Raw genomic sequence first — 19,783 nt, 5'->3', positions numbered from 1 at the left:
ACCCGTCAGTATAAGGAGCTCATTTCCACTCGAACTTGATCCTATCTTACTTTATGTAGTTTTTATTTTGCAAACAGAAACACAAATAGCTTTTCAACAGAGCCTTAATAGGTAGAAGGTAGAAAATATTCAATTTCAATCCATTAATCATTATTACAACAACTTTGAAACTATTTCGAAACTGCCTAATGCAATATTAATAGAATAAATATAACTCAACGGCTAATATATGCAAGTTCAAACGAAAATTAGCTATTTATAAATTGCCTTAAAGCACCATACATTATTACAAACATCAATGTATGTATATAAGTTTACAAGCAACAACAAATGGCGTACCGGCGTTTGGAGCAATCTTATCAATAAGGTGAGTAATTGTTTGTACTAAGATTAGCTGGTCGAACATGAAAACAAATTAGCGATTTCGACAGGAAAACAAAAAATATATATAAAACAACAAAAACAATAAAAACACTAAAAGAAGTAAAAATTCTCACAAAACAATAACAAAACCAAATAATATAATCACATCGGCCGGCAGGTGGCTAGCTGCCTGGAAACGTACCAAACAACAAACCAAAATCAAAACAAATTAAACAAATTTAAGAAGAAGAAACTGATAAGAACTGAACAATTAATACAGAATGACAAGTAAAAACTGTCAAATGTTCTTGTTCTTCTCGCAATCGCTTTTTGTGCTATACGCGTGTCGATCGCTGACGTAGGAGGCGAAATATTCTAGCAAGCCACGCTTGTCACGCGAAGAGTTTGGTTGCCATTATCATTTAGCAGCATGACTAAGTTGTATTGCAGAGTTTGGGCATTTTTTCTAGATTATATTTCATTTCTTATTCGCATAAATGCAGTAGAAAGCTAGAAGACTCTCTATCATTCGCACTAACACACCTACTGAGTATATTTGCATACATATACATGTATGCTGTCTTAGTATGGTCCCATATTGTCGACGATTGAATGATTTGACGAGAATCGTATTTTATATTCATATCAGCTGAGAATATTCAAGACATATTGTGTTTATGCAAGTTGATTATTTCCATTAGAAATGTCAGCATCTGTGACAGGCGCTTCGGGTTTCGGCTACTGCTCTATAAAAGCGCAACCTTCGTTTCGAAATGGCATTAGTTGCAAAGTGTCTCAGCACAGAAACAAACGTTAAGCGACGGTGAAGCAAAGTGCATAAGACTGTTTTAAGTAAAATGGGTTTGACCGGTAAAAATGTGGTTTTCGTTGGCGGTTTGGGCTTCATCGGCTACGAAGCCTGCAAACAGATTATGACCAAGAATGTGTCGGTGAGTTGAAATCAAGAATTTTACGCGTATTTTCAGTGTTGCAAATGCAAATGTTCTCAAATAAAAACAATTACATTATAAACTAACTGAAAAATATTTCTTCAACTCTCACAGTCTTTCTTCGTTTTCGATGTTTTGGAAAATGCTGAGAATATCAAAGCCCTACAGGCCATCAATCCCAAGACCAAAGTCTACTACACCAAATTCGACATCACCAACAAGGCGAGCATTAAGTCGGCACTCGCCGATGTTGTCGCCAAAGTGCAATACATTGATGTACTCGTCAATGGCGCCGGCATACTCGCCGATCCCAATGTTGAGCTGACCATGAACATCAACTTGATTGGTCTCATACACACCACGCTCGAGGCCATTCCACTCATGGACAAGAACAAGAAGGGACGCGGCGGTCTGATTGTTAATATTGCTTCCGTTTTGGGTCTGGAACCCGCACCACCCACCGCCGTCTACTGCGCATCGAAATTCGGTGTTATGGGCTTCTCGCGTTCAATTTCCGTAAGTACACGGTGCACTGCTACCAAATTTTACTTTGCTTATAAATAAGTGTTTTTTCTCTACTTTATTTCATATCAGGATCCCTACTATTACAACCTTACCGGCATTGCGGTGGTCACTTTCTGTCCCGGTTTGACCGAAACGCCATTGAAGAACAACATTGCCACCAAATACACTTTTGAGTACTCCAAGGCGATTGGTGAGAAACTGAACAACACCAAGACACAGAAACCCGAAGCTTGTGGCGCTCATTTGGCTCAGGTGGTCGAGTCAGCCGAGAATGGTGGCATCTATATCAGCAACCAAGGCTCTTTGTCCAAGGTGACACCCACCGTGTACTGGGAACCCACATTCAATTAGGTTTTCCAGCGCACTTCTGAGATATTTTTGAATATTGTATATACATGTAAATATGTACATGCATATGTGTAAATATATATATATATGTTATTTAATTTATAAGTTAAAAGTCTGAATTGAATAAATATTCATTAGTTTTGCATTAAAACGTGACTTGATTTATTGTATTTTTGTTGTTTTAGTACCATAGTTGGGTTGCGAGAAAGAGCGAGGGTAGCACAGACATTTGATCGATGTCTACAGGTATCTATATAAAGGTATATACTAGTACTAGTTCATATTCTAAAATGTAATTCAAGGTGGGGCGCATTATTTGCATTGTCAGTTGTACACATATGGACATTGAAAGGGACACACCCAAAGTTTTACTTAATATATTATCATAAAATAAAACTTTTTTCCCACTAATTACCTTTTTGGCGTTTTCGAGATGATATTTGAATACTTTTAGAGCTAACAGGAATATATAGAAGATATAAAACATGAGAGAGTTTACTTTGTTAACCGAATTGTTTTTGTTTTATTTTATTTTGTTTTTACTACTTTTATGACTATTTATACATATATCCTACAGATAACAAAATTATTGAATATTTTGCTTGAATTCCCTTATGTTATTATATTTATCGAAATCTTTCAGGAGCTCCCGTCTAGTGCAGTAAAAACTGAAGCTATTAACTTAATGTTCTAAGGAGAAAAATGGTTAGAAATTTCCCTTTTACTGCGAATATGGGTAAAATCAGATAATAACCACGCTTAAAGTGGTAGTTACATAAATAAATGAGCCACAAGCATTAAATTTCACAACAGGGATGACAGAGTAAGGCTTTATGGGAGCCGGTTAATGAATGAAACATCGAAAGCATCATATAAAACCAATTCGAAAGATCATGTGCGTCTAAGAAAAGTGAAAACACGATTGATTGCCAAATAATGCAGTTTTTTCAAAAACCCCCGTTGCGATAACGTCTGCAAAACAGTGCTTTCCGACTACCACTATATATAAGTAATACATTATTACTGGCGATGAGTCTTGGATCTATGTTTACAACCCGGAAACCGGCGATCAATTGGCCGAATATCGTGTTTTAAAATGATGAACAAAGTCTGGCTATTTTTTGCTCATAGATATTACTATGAAAATGATCGAAATCGAATCACAACTAGACCTAGTTCCCATTTAACGAACTTTAAAATTCTATCTGACTTTTCCACTTTAAATTGTACAGATCCAACATCAATGAAGTTATTAGAGTTAAGCTTTGCAGAAATAATGTTTTCAAGGTATTTAAACTTACGCCTAAAAATTGTCGAAACCGGACTACTTATAACTTTTCGAGAACCCAGTTACCAAATATGGCGACACCAGTATATGGTGACTTTTTACCGAACATATCAGTCCATCTGTGAGTTATGATAATGAAATTCGGGGAGATAATTTTCGTGATAACAGAATGCCCTTGTGGCAAAAGTGAGTCAAATTTTGTCAATACTTCCCTTAGCCCCGTTTTCTTAACATACATATTTTTGAACTTCCGGTTGACTTTATACCGCATCTATCATTTAATGAGTAAGAAATCTTAATGGAATTTCGAAAGCAGAAATATAAGTGTCAAATAGTTCGTACTTTTATTTGAAATATGTTCATATGATAACCCTGTAGATCATTTTATCGTTCGAGTGCCTATTTTGTTCGGTTACAACCGAAATGATATCTTCGTTTCTTGTTTTTTCATTTTTTTGGCTGCACGTATAATTTATTTTAACGAAAAATTATATGCAGAAAGCGTATTGGGCAAATCAAATCTTTGATTCTATTGTTTTTAAACGAAGAAAAAACGTTTTAAAACTCAAATTATGTTCATGAAAAATAATCTTATAATCACAAATGTTTCTGAAGTTCTCCACCGATTTGTAACATAAATAAATCAACATAATGTGGGTATATACATAATTGTTAACAAACAATACTTACTTACTATAAAGGACTACGTCTTTACTTCATAAGTTTTACGAAAACATATTTTTATACATTTATAATGGTCGATATGAACTTTAAGTATTAGTTGCGAAGGTTATTCTTTTCAATATATGTGACCTGATCTACGAAAAGGGAGCTAACGTGCTAAAACTAGTTTTCTGGGAAAAGCTGTTAAAAATAATCGTCAGTTTCTCGTTATCTCATTAATTGTTCTTCTTTTTTTTTGACACCTAAGCCCCCTTTCCGTAGACCAGGTCACATATTATAAACATATCCAAAAATGAATACCCACTTTACTTCCGAACTACATATCGTCACCTAAAATGCAAAACAACGTATCATCAAAACAATCGAAATTGAGTTTTTTATTGCCTACGATTCACTACATCATCACTACATAGTATAGTATATCTAACATAAAATTCTCAGCTGCCGCTGGCAGTTATAACCAAAATATACCCGTTTTATAACCAAAACTCAAATTTGCTTCAATACAAGTGGTTTCTATTATATCGTTTTTTCTCACTTGTACACTTATGAAAAGTGATGTTACGATATTTTGCATTTTAGGTAACGATATACACATATCCTAAAGTGAATACGCAATCATTTTCCAAATATAGCCAAACGTTTTTCTAAGAACGGTCACACCTAGACATTCCAAGGAATGTTTCTAATTTTGTTGATAATCTTTAAAAGTGGCAACATCTAGAAATTAGTTACATAAGAAGCGTTCAGTGGAAATCTTATTGCTGTTAATACTAGATTTTGAAAGCGGTGGGATATAATGCTCTGGCTCATTTTCTGTTTATACAATGATCAAACTAGGGGCATGATACCTACATGTAAGTATACATTTAATGATATTAGTCATTGAGTTCTAGAGTAGATTTATAAATAATACTAAATATAAATCTATTATTGAATATATGTATATAACAAACAACTGATTTATTTTACTTACCATTAGACACGACAACATTAACCCCAAGCGACGCTGATCTTCACTGATAACTTTTTAATATTTTTTTTCTTAATTTTAACATTGTGAACTCGGTTTTTTCTTAATTTTTCATAATCACTTTTCGAATACTAGTTTGCATGCTGCCTTATTTCCATGTCCGTATGCTTATCTGCTAACAAATAATGAGCGTCAGCTGTTGTGAGACTAAACTTGGCAAGCGCCAAGCGCAACATATAATTAAGAAATGCATTAAGTGCAACAAAAACAAACTTGTAAAGCTTTAAAAATGTGCAATAATCAGCTGATTAAATATATAAACACATTTAAAGCAATTTGTAATCTATTTGCTTATCAAACAAGTTAATTACGCTGCATTTTTATTGATACTTATAATTTGCAACGGAATTACATTTCCACTTGCATACATAGTATGTAGTAATCAGCAGCAAAGTGTCAAATGAAAATTGATTTACGTACCTTGCAATTTGGAATAAATAATTTATATTAGAAATTGATAAGTGGAATATATGGCAGATAATGCATTTAAAATAATTTTGTAAATATTGAATGACAAATATTGCGAAAATGTTTCAGAAAACGTATATGGATTGAAAAAATTACGTGGATTGGAGCTCGGAAATTTTTCAAACTGCTCTTTTAATTCATACCGTCAAAAAGCTGTTGCTATGTTAATTAAAATATTTTTAAAATTTTATTTAATCAAGAAGAATATAATCAAAATAAAATTTCATATTTTAAAAAGCTTATCGCTATATTTAGAACTAGGTTGCCATCTTAAAAAAATTGGAAATTAAATAATTTAATTTTACATCAAATATAGGTTTAGCTAAGATTTATGCGTCTGTGAAACTAACAGTATTTATCTTAATTGCTGCCAGCTGTTAAAATTTACAATTAAATAAAAAAAATTTAAGTGAACAATTTGTCAAAATAAGAATATCGTACTAAAAACAATAGTTTCGAGAAAATTTACAATTAAAAAAATTAAGCTTGAGGGTTGCCAACTTTTTAATAGTTTAATTTCAAATAAATTAATAAGACACGCGGATAACTATAATATAAAAATAAAATTTAAAGTCTAAAATATTTTTCGTCTTTAAAAGAGATGCCACCTTTTACATTTTTTATTCAATTAAAGTGGCAACATTGTTCAAACATGTACCTTTGCTATTTCATATTATATTTTTGAAATATGTGATTGTTTACATTTAAAAAAAAATCGTAAAAATATCTTTTTTTGTAACTCTGAAACCCACCTAACCCTTTAATATGCCCTGAAGAAGTAAATATAATAATAAGACACATACAAAACTTATCACAACGGATCAGACCACTATAGCTGTTCAGCTGTCATACAAACAGAATAAGTCCTGGTTTGGACTACTCCACCCTAAGAATACACAAACAGACCGGCACAAATCAAGATAATGATCTTTCTACAGGTTAACCCTTTTATGTTAAAGAAATGAACCTGTAAGCGGCATTATATCCTTGACATTGCTGAACGTTAATGTTTTTTCTTTTTTTAGACCATTTTCCTTCTGGGAACTGCTATACCACGTTGTGCTAATATACTTGATGTTTCATGAGGCAGATTCAGAAAAGTCTAATTCTTTCGATGTAAGGACTCTCGATCATATACATTGCGAAAAAAGTACCCAAAAATTGTGAATAAAATAAAAAATAATTAGTTATTCCTAAAAAATATATTTTTTATATAATTTTTCAAGTACTCGCCACACTTTTCAAAAGCATTTTTTGAGACGGCTTTCAGAGAAATTTCTTTTATCTCTTCGATCGAGTGGAATCGGGTTCCACGGAGCACCACGGTGAATACGGTGGTTGATCGGTGGTATTCACTTCGTTTTTGGCTTTATATTCTGTCACAATCGTGGCTCAATGCGATAGTGCATTATCATAGTTAGGCTGTTCACGATAAGGTGGTTATCGGGTTATGTGATTATTTGATTAAGTGAACAACAACAAAATGCGGTATGACAAAATAACCAAAGTTGACCAAACTAGGCCCTTGTTTACAGATTATGTGGTTATTTGCTTATTTCCAGTGTTAGAAAGTCATTGGAATTTTACTAAATGGCAGCACAAAAAATAAATAAAACTAAGCGAATGGCATTTCCATTTAGATTTTCTTATTGGAAAATCTGCTATTAACAGCTGGTTTTTGTTTACAATCAGCAAATTAAAACCCAAATAAAAAGCAAGGAAAAGCATCAATAATTATCAAAAGTAAATAAGAATCACAAAGTACAATTTGTCATTTATTTATACTCTAACTTTAGTGTCTACAGAAACACGAAAGCGCCGGCGAGAAAAGGAGGTGAAAAAATGGACGGAAGCCGAAATCAAATTTCATTGAACTAAAATTGTAAACAATGAACAGCTGTTTGTGTAAACATAAGCAAATAACCATACAACATAGGGTGCTCACGGAGCATAGAGGTTATTTTTAATCTAATAAGCACATAACCCGATAACCACCTTACCGTGAACAGCCTAAGTGTAAAATTCGTTAATTTCTCTTCCAACATTCTGGCCGTTTTCGACGGATTATCTCAAGAAAACGTCTCAATACAGCCAAATAAAACTCTTTTTTGATCGGCTATACCTCCGAAACAAAGTCATAATACACAAACTACGAATATTGAAAAAAAATTAATGAGCATCACCTTGATTTTGAGTGGTTTTTGCGTGGCTTTTTTGGTTTCGGCTCGTTGTTTTTCCTTCATTTCGATGTAATGCTCTCCATCAATGTGGGATCGGAATTCGCACAATGAAGCATGCCTAAAGAGACTTGTTTTCGAAATATGTTTGTAGAAAATTCAACTTCATCGGGACGAGTCGAGCCAGAACGTATCATACCCAAAGTATCCACCAAAATCATTCGAACGGACTCGGGAGAGATGTCGAGCTCTCTTGCGATCTCTCTAATACTTGCCTGACGATTTTCAAGCATATTCCATATTTTTCACTTTTTAAATCTTTTCATTGAAGACGTAAAAGGTCCTCCAGAACGAGGCATGTCTTCAACGATCTCTTGACCGTATTTGAAGACTTTGTATCACTTGTAGGCTTGTTTTGGTAAAATTGAGTCACTGTAAACTCTTTCAACATTCACAACGAATCCGCATACAAAATTTCGTTAGAAATTCAAAATTTTAGATACATTTTTTGTTCGGTACTTTTATCCATTGTAAAAATCTCAAGGCACCGCAGTTTTGAAGGTTAGTGCCACCAGAACCGTTACGATAACACAATATAGCGACTTCTAAAGCAAAAGGCGAAGTTTACAAATAATTCCGTGTGCATCTATCTAATTCTTCTCAATTATTAAGGCAAAGAGAAACAAAAACAACTTTGTTGCGTTTGTTGACACAAGTTCACTGAGAAATTGTGATTAGTAAATATCGAAAGTGATTAGTAATGACATGCTAAAAAGCAGCAAAACGCCGGCGACTGAAATAAGGCAAATCCGAAAGTGATTAACAAATGATCTGTATTAAAAATTGTGTTCAATGGAAATTTAGAAAAAATCTCAGTACAACAAACATCAGAAGCAACAATGGTCTCTCGTGCCAACTTTTAGATTGACTCGACAACTTCTTGACTTGTGCACTTAAATGTATATATGTATATTAGAATTTATTTATTATATATATATATATATATATATATATGTGTATATATATATACTTATTTCAGCGCGTTTGCATATAGACACTTACAAACATTTATTTATTTACATTCACTGCTGTGTTGCAGGAAAGTATGCAGAACTTATTTTCAGGCAAACACTTTCTGCAGCGGTGGGGTATTTTGACGCAACGAAAGCTATGTTAATGTGTCATTTAATTGGCGTCCGCCCCATTTTCGTATCGAAAGCTCCGTGACATGCGCGAGCGAGCCCTACACGCGCCGGGAGGATTTGGATATAAAAAGCCGGCAAAGCGATCAGTCGCATCACAGTCGCTGGGCAAATAGTTGCAGGGAAGAGTTTTTATATAAATTACGGTGTTTCTGGATTTTGAACTAAATTTTCATTAAATATGAGTTTGGCGGGTAAAAATGTTGTGTTCGTTGGTGGCTTGGGCTTCATTGGTTATGAAGCTTGCAAAGCGTTGATGACCAGAGATTTGGCGGTAAGACGGAAGAGATATTAAAAAATAAATTGTGAAAAATAAATAATAAATTTAAAAGTTGAGAAAGGTACAGAAATATCATAAATAGAGGAATTAAAAAATTTAAAAAAAAATTAATAACAAAAGGTGCTAAATTACCCAAAGTTGTAAAAGAAAAAAGTTATGAAAAATATAAAAATTCCAAATTAATAACACGCGATATGTTTGAAATAAAAACATTTAATACAATCAGACATAAAATGAAATAAAATAAAGTAAAATAAAAAAAAAATAAAATAAACTAAAATAAAATAAAATAAAATAAAATAAAATAAAATAAAGTAAAATAAAATAAAATAAAATAAAGTAAAATAAAATAAAATAAAATAAAATAAAATAAAATAAAGTAAAATAAAATAAAATAAAATAAAATAAAATAAAGTAAAATAAAATAAAATAAAATAAAATAAAATAAAATAAAATAAAATAAAATAAAATAAAATAAAAGTAAAATAAAACAAAAAAAATTTAAACATATTTTTCCAAAAGTAAAGTTCAAAAGTAGTAGCAAGTAACTCAGAAGTTTAAAATAACGATATACGAGTGTTTAACTACTTACGTACTGATAGAAACGAATTTAATTTTTTTTAAATATGTTTTACAAATAGTGGTCAATAAAAAACAATAAAAAATAATATAATTTTGGAAGTCAGAAATTTTCATATTTAAAGTTTATTACATAAACATTATTAACAAAAAAAAATATTACAAATCTTACCAATTTTATTCATCATTAGATATTAAAAATAAATAAACTATATCGAATTCTTAAAACTAAATATTTTACGGTTGCAATAGATAAAAATTTTCGTTACAAAATCAAAGAAAAAAATAATACCCACATCTAAAAAAGTAAAAAAAAATTACTTAGAAAATTTAAGAGAGATATAGTTTAAAAAAATATAATAAATTTTCATTACAAAATTCAAGAAAAAAAAAAACAAATATGTACAAAAAAAAAAAAAAAATAAAGAATAATTATTAGAGAATTTAAGAAAGAAATAATAAAGCAAAATAAAAAAATATAAAAAAAATCCTTTGAAAATTTTAGAAACTTATAATACTGAAAACTGCAAAAAAATGCAAAAAAAAAATTAAAATTAAAAAGAAAAAATATCGTACAAATATATATACAAAAATGCAAGGTTGATTAATCGAAATAAATATAAATAATTAGTTAATTTCTTTTTTTATATTATATTCTTAGCTTTTAGTTATTATTATAAATTTATTTGGAAACTCAGAAAATATTAACACAGAAATCTGAAATCAAATTATTATTATTGATTTTAATAAAAAATATTTTTAAATTAAATAAATCGAAAATAAATTTAATACGATCTCCCCTTTTTCTCCCATAGTCCTTCTTCATTTTCGATGTTCTGGACAAACCCGAAGCTGTGAAGGCCTTGGAGGAGATCAATCCCAAGACCAAAGTCTACTACACCAAGTTCGACATTACCAGCAAGGATAGCATTAAGCAATCGCTCGCCGATGTTGTCGCCAAAGTGCAATACATTGATGTACTCGTCAATGGCGCCGGCATACTCACCGATCCCAATGTTGAGCTGACCATGAACATCAACTTGATTGGTCTCATCAATACCACACTCGAGGCCATACCACTTATGGACAAGAACAAGAAGGGACGCGGTGGCGTGATAGTCAACATTGCTTCCGTGCTGGGTTTGGAGCCCGCACCACCCACCGCCGTCTACTGCGCATCGAAATTCGGTGTTGTGGGCTTCTCGCGTTCACTTGGCGTAAGTGGCACATACTAATAGATCTTTGACAATATTTTATTATTTACATATAAATATTTTATTTATATTATTAATATTGCTTTTAACTAAAATAAATTCTTTAAAATTATTTTTCAGGATCCCCACTATTATGAGCACACCGGCATTGCGGTGGTCACTTTCTGTCCCGGTTTGACTGATACGCCATTGAAGAACAACATTGCCACCAAATATACCTTCGACTATTCCAAGGAGATTGGCGAGAAACTGAACAACTCCAAAACACAGAAACCCGAAATTTGTGGCCAACATTTGGCCCAAGCCGTCGAGTTGATGGACAATGGTGCCATCTACATTAGTAACCAAGGCACATTGACCAAGGTGAAGCCAAGCGTCTACTGGGAACCAACTTATTAGTGACTTTGGGAAAATTTTACAAAATAGTTATGATTAATGCGCTTTTACTACCAAAGTTAGTTAGAGAAAAATGTTTTATGTAATTTAAGTTTTATTAATTTTAGTGAAATTATTAAAATTTAATAAATTATTTTTATAAAAAATTGTATGAAAATTTGTGTGTTTGATTCTAGGCAGTATGTTTTAAGTATGTATATAAAAAATAAGAGGAGAAGCGATACTGAATTCTTAGATTGCCAGAAATAGCATTTTTTTATTTATGAGCATCCATAAACTTAGATTTTCGGTTATAAAAAATATTTTCGAAATCTCTGCCTTTCGCCCGAGATTGTCATGCCACTGCTTATAAATAAATGTTTATTTTTAGAAACTAATATTTAACAAAATTTTATTTTGTCACTTATTTCATCTCTTCGTTTGTGTATGTGTAAATTAAAGCATATCAAATTCATATATAATCGCTGTTCTTGTGTGTGATCAAATAAAGTGTGTCTCGTGAGTCATTTGCTCTGCTGAATTATTATCTTTCAGTGAAAAAAAAAACTGAAAGAACTTTTCATTATTTAATTTTTGGTAAAAGTCAATTTATTTTTTCTAGATTCTTCTTCGTCCACAGCCTCCAAATGCTACTTTTTTACCTTAAGACCATTTCATCGAAATCATTTTAGGGAAACATTTAATATTTTTCAAAGACATTTGCTTGCTTTTGTTATCAATAACCCAAAACTTGCTTCTTCGATATTTTGAAATTCGTCCTATTATATGTCGCAGGAAAATGTTCGATGAAGATACGAGTTGAGAAAGCACTAGTAGCATTCGAGAGCGCTGTTCTTCACAAATTTTTGCAGCCATCCGTGTGTGCGATGAATTCGAAAAAGATGGAACCATATAGTGTATAGTTAAGCACACACAAATTCAACGAATGTGCTGATTAGGCCATGTCGTTCGCTTAGAAGATGATGCTTCAGCGAAAAGCTCTTTTGCTTGAGACAAATGTACGAAAAACCGAAGCAAGTCCGCCAACGCATACAATGGAAGGACTAAAAGTAAACAGATCTGACTGACATTTGGGATGTGCAACTGGCGTGACCACGCAAAGGATGGAGGAAACTGACGAAGTTTTGTGTTCTCGGCACAGACCGAGCCACGTTTGTAGTAGAAGTTGAAAAAGAGAAGGCCTGAATAACAGATTTTTTTTAAATTAAAATTCAAGTGTATTTCAAAACACCCTTTACTTAAAGCTATGCATATATTGAATTTTGTGGTTTTTATGCAAAGTACTTTGTAGTAAAATAATATTTGCACCTCGAAAACCACATGAATGAAATTGGATGCCAATTCAATAAACTGTTGCATCAACAGTAGATAATCTATGAATAACACATACATATGTATGTATTTAAGAACTAACAAATTTTTCATTATTTGCCTACACAATCCACTTTAAAATGTTTGTTTTAATTTAACTTATTACTTTAATATTATAATGAAATATAAATATATCCTCAATGGTCAATTTTATTAAACTTATGGAATTTGAGGTGGGAAGAGTCATTTTTATTATATGAAAGTTCAAAAGTTAAAATTATACATAAATTTTTTTTTTCTATGATACAAATATACACACATGTATATATATATATAAATATATTATGCTATATACTATATCGCATAAGTTTGTGAGTTCAAAATAAATGTTTATGATTTAGAAGCGTATTTGATATAATAATATTTTTGAAATGCAAATGTGAACCCATAATTTATATTTTTGAAAAATAGACATACCTCTTGGCTGGCGGCGCTTTCATAAGTTTGCATAACATCAACAAATAAATATACCTAAATGTATATGAAAATATTCAGTAGTCATAATTCTGTTTATAAATCCCTTTTTTATTATCAAATAAATTTTTAGGTTATTTTCAGCGTAATTTTGCTAAAAACTTTTTCAAAATTCGAGTCATTTGAATGCGAGGATGGAATGGAAATATTTTTTTTTTATTTATTTATATTGTTGTTAGGAGGGTAAAACCATCAGGGATTATTATGGACTACTATAGTTAGAAGGCCAAAAAAATATAATTTTCCATAATTTTTTCTAAGAACACTTTTAAATTTATTGAACCAAAAATGTGTACGCGTATTTCGTTATCTTTTAACTGTATTTTAGGACTTAGTATTAGTAAAAGTACTTATTCGGCAAGGAACTACAGCTGATCTCCTGGAGCTCTTCTAAAAAACGTTTTGCGGTGATCACTATATCTCCGAACTGAATTCTCTGAAATTAAAAACGAAACAGATTTCGTTAAAGTAAAATTAAATATAGTAAATCAAATCAAAGGAATAAGCGAATTAAAATTTTTTGACAAAATGGCAGTTTCAAAAAAAATAAGTTTTTGACTAAAATATAAAAAAATATTTTCCGGTAAAAAAAATATTTCATTTATAACTAAGATAATATATTTGAAAAGCTCATGTTAAAATTTGAGACTAATCGGTTTAGCCGTTTTCGAGTGATATTGGTCACTCGCCTTGAAAACATCATTTTGAGAAAAACGCGTTTAAAGTTTGGCCTTGTACTTCCAAGCACACTGAAACGCCTTTTCAAATTTGAGTGTAACATCGAAAATATTCGCCGGAACGATATGAAATGTAATGACAATTGGTATATCCACTGAAATACTCCCCCTTCTTTTTGTTTGTTTGTTCGCCTGTTGTCTTGTGGTCAATTGTATTTCAATTCCGCACTTCTTACATAGCCATATTTATATTTTCGCCTCTGTAATTAGATCTATTGGAATGACGTCACTTATAACTAGCACTACCCATTCGGAAACTAATATCACTGTATCCAATAGATCTATCTATAGTACTAGAATTAAAAAAAATTAGTTTTTTATTAAAATTGCCAAACTTAGCATCACTAACAGAAATATCACTAAATTCTGATATCTTTCGATATTCATGAAAAAAAAGTTTGTTTGCCAACAAATTAACAAAATCAATATGACTTTTGTATGTTTTGTCTTTCAATTTGACAATTTTGATAGGGTTCTTTAATTGCTGACGGTTTTATTTATTTAAAGGCTTTTGATTTATGCTAGTTTAATATTGACTTAGTGTACTTACAAGGTCTGTCGCAAAAGTAACATAACTTTTTTAATATAACTATTTCTGGTAGCGCCACCTATTGGTGGGTATATGAAATAAAAAGTTTGATCTCTTGTTGACATTTCGTAAAAATTTTAAGATAATTGGATAGCTGCAATCGATGTTATCGATGAAAAAGTGACAGCAGCTTTTGGTCATCGGTCGTAAAATGCAAAGAGCAAATATTAAATTTTGTTTTAAACTTGGGAAAACGTTTACTGAAACATTTCAAATAATGAAAAAAGTTTAGGGTGATCAGTGCCTATCCCGTAGTAATGTGCACGAGTTGTTTAAGCGCTTCCAAGAAGGTCGTGAGGACCTCTGTGACGATCAGAAGTCGGGCCGGCCAAAATCAGTGATTACCCAAAACAATATTGAAAAAGTGCAGGAATTTATTAAGAATGAGCCGAAATCTTCTTTGCGTTACATGGAAGTGGAGTGAAATAATACCAAAGACTAAATTCATCGCATTTTGATAGATAAATTGGGTCTACGGAAGGTGTGCTCCAAGTTTGTTCCGCACAAATTGACTGAAGAGCAAAAATTGCTATGAATCCAACATTGTAAAGATTTGATTAAGGAGTCGAGAAAGGACATAAACTACAAATATTCGATTGTGACGGGTGATGAAACGTAGTGCTTTCAATATGATCCCGAAACCAAACGTCAAAGTGCCGAATGGAAGCATACAGACGAGCCATCACCGAAAAAAAGTCGTCTTCAGAAGTCAAAAATAAAGACAATGCTGATTTGTTTTTACTATTCCGTGGGTATTGTACACCGAGAGTTCGTCCCACCTGGCCAAACGATTAATGCTGTGTTTTACCTTGGTGTTATGAAGCGTCTTTTGTCACGCATTCGTCGTGCTCGACCACAATACCGTGAGGCAGGGTCTTGGCGCCTGTTGCACGATAATGCGCCGTGTCATCTGTCGACACTGATTTTTTGACAAAAACTCCATATTAACCATTAATCACTCACCCTACTCACCTGATCTGGCACCCTGTGATTTTTACTTATTTGGAAAACTTCATTTGCCCATGAAAGGACACTGGTTTCAGGACATTTCAGCTATCCAAAAGGCGACGACCGATATTCTCAAGAGCATTCCGAAAAATGACCTTAAACACTCATTTGAAATGCTAATTGACCGGGCTAAACGCTGTATCGAATCACAAGGAAACTACGTTGAATAAAAAAATATAACTTTTGAAAAATATTAATTTTTTGTTGTTTTTTGAACAGTCATGTTTCTTTTGCGACAGACCTTGTAAGTACATAATCATTAAAACTCCAGTGTGATTAATAAAATAATGCATTTCGTGGAATTTGGAAACGAAACCATATATAAAAAAATAAATAGAATAAAAATATCAAAGGAATATATTTGAATATAATAAACATTTGTTATTTGCCTGTTTAACAAAATTTAATTATGAATTTATGCACTTTCGTAAATAATGTCTGTAAGTCATCCAATAATTCATTTCGAAATTTCATTGCCATAAATCAGAAATAACAAGCAAACATGTAGTATGTTCAAAGTTCCAAAAATTTTCTTTCGAATTCTTGAGATTAAGTTGGCAGCTAGCAAAGAAAAAAAATTAAATGGGAAAAGCACTATATAGATAATTAATTAAGGCATTAAACTTACTTTTGTCTCACTTTTGTTTGTATGTCTAACCAAATTTCGTCCGCGGAGTTGTTGCGAATATTGGAAAAAGCTTGCGGTGATTTACTTATCAAAAACATATGCAAACAAGTGGTACAAAACCTTCAAAGACGGTCGAGAGATTGCTGAAGTCACGTGTCGTTCTAGACGACCTTAGATTAAGAGAGTTCGACATCTCACGTCAGTCAGTTTCAATGATTTTGGTTGATATTTTGGTTATGAAACGAGTTCTTGATCGACTAGTCCCTGAATTTTTCTCAAAAGGAGTACCATAAACAGGTCTCTTTGGACATGCTTGATCGCCCGAACTTCGATCCCATATTCATGGAGAGCATTATAACTGCTGATAAGTCATTGGTTAATGAGTTTGACATGCAAACAAGTCAACAATCATCAGAATGGAAGGAAAAGAGTGCCGAAACTAAAAAAAAACACTTCAAAGCCGCTCAAAAAGCAAGATTTTTTCGATATTCGTGGATAAGTGCATCATGAATTTGTTTCGGAGAGTGAGACGGTTAATAAGAAATTTGGAATTGTGCTAGAACAATTCATGCATTTAACACAATGTTAATGCAACGAGGCGCTATTATGAACGAATTTAAAGCTGAAAATACAATGAATACTATCGATCAACCACCGTGTTTACCAGATTTGAATCAGTGTGATTGTGTTTGGTTCCATAAACTTAAATTGTGGCTCCGTGGAACGCGTTTTCAGTTGGTTGAAGAGATGAAACCACATTCGCTGAAGAAGCTGAAGGCCGACCCAAAAAGTGCTTATGAAAAGTGTTTCGAGGATTAGAAAAATTAAATTGGCATAAATGTATTACATCTGGTCGAGATTAGTTTGCAGGCAACAAAATAAATTTTGCGTTTTATTTACAACTTCCTGGTACTCTTTGTCACAACATACATATAATTTGAGCTTGCACTCTCAACCATTGCATCGTCTTAGAGAAGCAATCGCCCAGCAGCGGTCTGCTTTGGCGAATAGGTGGGAAATGTTTTCCATGAGGACACAGCTCACGGAGACTCTGAAGCTTGGTGTGAGATTATTATGCATCCATCTTATAGTCGGGTCACCAAATGGTTACTAACTCTTCCTGTTATATACATTTTTATACTCTTGTTCCTGTCTAAGGTAATTTTGTATTTTTTCGCTAAAAATTTCGCCTCAAGAAAAGTTTGTAAAAAGCGGCTGGTCCAAGTTTTTACCAATATTCTGCGTGAGAATATCCTTATAAAATTACCTTCAAAATGGTAATAAGCTATTGAGCAAAACGATGCATATATGACCTAATCGAATCATTCCAACTTGTTTTAATTACTTGGAAATATTCTCAAATTAACTACAACAATCCCAAATATGGGATTAACAGTTTATGCATCCACCTAACAATCACTATATATCATCCTTAAAATATCAAAAATCAAATAAATAAAAAAAAGTATTTGTTTTTAAATTTTTAAAAGAAGAATAACGGTCAAGTTTAGAAATGTTCCAAAATAAAAAATAATATTGTTAAACAAAAAGATGTTTGCAGTAAGCCATTTCTTTCTTTTTTACCAATATGAAAGGTTGAAACAACTATGTAAACACATATTTATTAATAACACGTTAAATTGTTATCTTCATTATAAACATACTTGCTATGTCAATAAAAAATATCATATATGTACAATGTACATATGTATGTATGTAGGTTTGTCCACTGATATGTATATTTGGCTATTAAGAATGTATACTGCTTGCAATAACATTTTATAAATCCATTTTATTATTAGTCCACTGCAAGCATTTATCTAATCAGATTTTGCTACTTCAATTATACCACAAATAGTGTACAAAGTAACAACAAATATTTGATCATTTATTGGCAATGTAATTGCTTCAACAAAACAGCTGTTGTGGGTGTGTTCCACTTGAGAACACATATATATATATACATATATATTATATATATATATTAGAGTGATTCAAAAAAAAAAATTTTTTTTCGTTTGATGCTCTGAAAAATAGGTTCCTAGAAACCTCTAAGAAAGCCTCTCCAAAAACCTTATTCATAATGATTTTTTTCATTGAGTTCTAAAACTCATAAGAAATAAAAAATTTTCCCAAAAATAATCAAACTTCAACCGTTAATATCTTTTAAACGGTTGGGTTTACGAAAAAATCATAATATGTAGACCTTTTTTGTAGAGCATTCAATTTCCTACAAAATCTAAGGAACAAACTATTTTTTCAAGTAGTTGGAAGCGAGATATAAATTTTTCTATCTTATAATAAGAAAAAATAGAAAACTGTATGTAGGAGGACCTTCCCGTTACAAGTAAAAACTCATGTTTGGAGAGGCTTTCTTAGAGGTGTCTAGGAACCTATTTTTCCGAGTACGAAACGAAAAAAAATTTTTTTTTTGAATCACTCTAATGTATATGTATGTATGTATATCTGTATATACATATTCTCCGCAGCGCGCTATTGGCGGCCTCTTGGCTAAGTCGCATTTTTTTATTATCTTTTCTAAAATTCTCTAAACACGCGCCTTCTTCCCCAACTCTCACCCACACAAAACCAACATGACATGAGTGGCAAGTGTTGTCTTTGTTTTATTTTTAGTTCGATTAACGTCACAGCGACTAGAAATGCGCGCTGAGCGAGCAAACAGGAGCATATGATACACATAAGTAAATAAATAAACAGAAAATGCACAGATGTATATACTCGAATGTATTCTTATATATGTATGTATACAAGCATTTATGTATGTTAAAATAAAATATTAATGTTTTGACTATCGGTGCTTATCAAACAATCGTGTGCATTGCATAGAAAATATAAACAGAGTTTGAATAGAATTTTTGTGAAGAATACGAAACTTTTTTCAAACTTTATTTTGAGAGAAAATTATATGCATACATACATATATGCACGTACATATTTAAACTTATTATATAACAATTTTTTTTCTTTAATATTATATATTTTATTATATTATTTTAGCAATTAAAAAAAGTTAATTTCATTTAGTCCATTTTTCAAGTTAACCGGCTTCTGTAAACTTTCCAAATGAATAATTGATTACTGTGCAAAAGCTCATACACACATCGTGAACTCATAAATGACAATATACACACAAGTAAATAAACAATCAAATCTGCATCAGCTTACCTTATTTCTCTTTTCTACTCACACAGCCGCTCAGTTGATAAGAGAGCGTAAATACAAAAAAAAAAAAATAAGAGCGCCAGCTTGATACCAACTTCTCCGCTTTTTTGGTTGATTTTTCTGTTATGCCTAAAAGTAGGCAATACTAGTTGGTATGCGAGCACTGATCGCTATCAAAAAGTATGGCAACACTTTTATGCAAAAATAAATAAAATACATACATATAAATGAATACATAAATAAACGTGTATGGGAAGCTAGTATAAAACAATTATAAAAGAAACAT

At 31.8% G+C, this 19,783-nt stretch overlaps 2 protein-coding genes across 2 annotated transcripts; both read left to right on the top strand.

The window, feature by feature from the left end:
* The first annotated feature begins 1,139 nt into the window (after positions 1-1,139).
* LOC120766343 (alcohol dehydrogenase) lies at positions 1,140-2,348 on the top strand. Its single transcript, XM_040091769.1, has 3 exons — positions 1,140-1,313; positions 1,428-1,829; positions 1,908-2,348. The coding sequence occupies exons 1-3, from the start codon at positions 1,221-1,223 to the stop codon at positions 2,187-2,189; spliced, it is 777 nt and encodes a 258-aa protein (XP_039947703.1). The 5' UTR covers positions 1,140-1,220; the 3' UTR covers positions 2,190-2,348.
* Positions 2,349-9,132: 6,784 nt separating this feature from the next.
* LOC120766497 (alcohol dehydrogenase 1) lies at positions 9,133-11,609 on the top strand. Its single transcript, XM_040092048.1, has 3 exons — positions 9,133-9,312; positions 10,713-11,114; positions 11,232-11,609. Exons 1-3 carry the CDS (start codon positions 9,220-9,222, stop codon positions 11,508-11,510), a joined length of 774 nt encoding a protein of 257 aa, XP_039947982.1. The 5' UTR covers positions 9,133-9,219; the 3' UTR covers positions 11,511-11,609.
* Positions 11,610-19,783: the final 8,174 nt, after the last annotated feature.

The sequence above is a fragment of the Bactrocera tryoni genome, chromosome 1 (genome assembly GCF_016617805.1).
Source record: "Bactrocera tryoni isolate S06 chromosome 1, CSIRO_BtryS06_freeze2, whole genome shotgun sequence".
Lineage (NCBI taxonomy): Eukaryota > Metazoa > Arthropoda > Insecta > Diptera > Tephritidae > Bactrocera > Bactrocera tryoni.
This window is presented reverse-complemented; position numbering and strand designations above follow the sequence as displayed.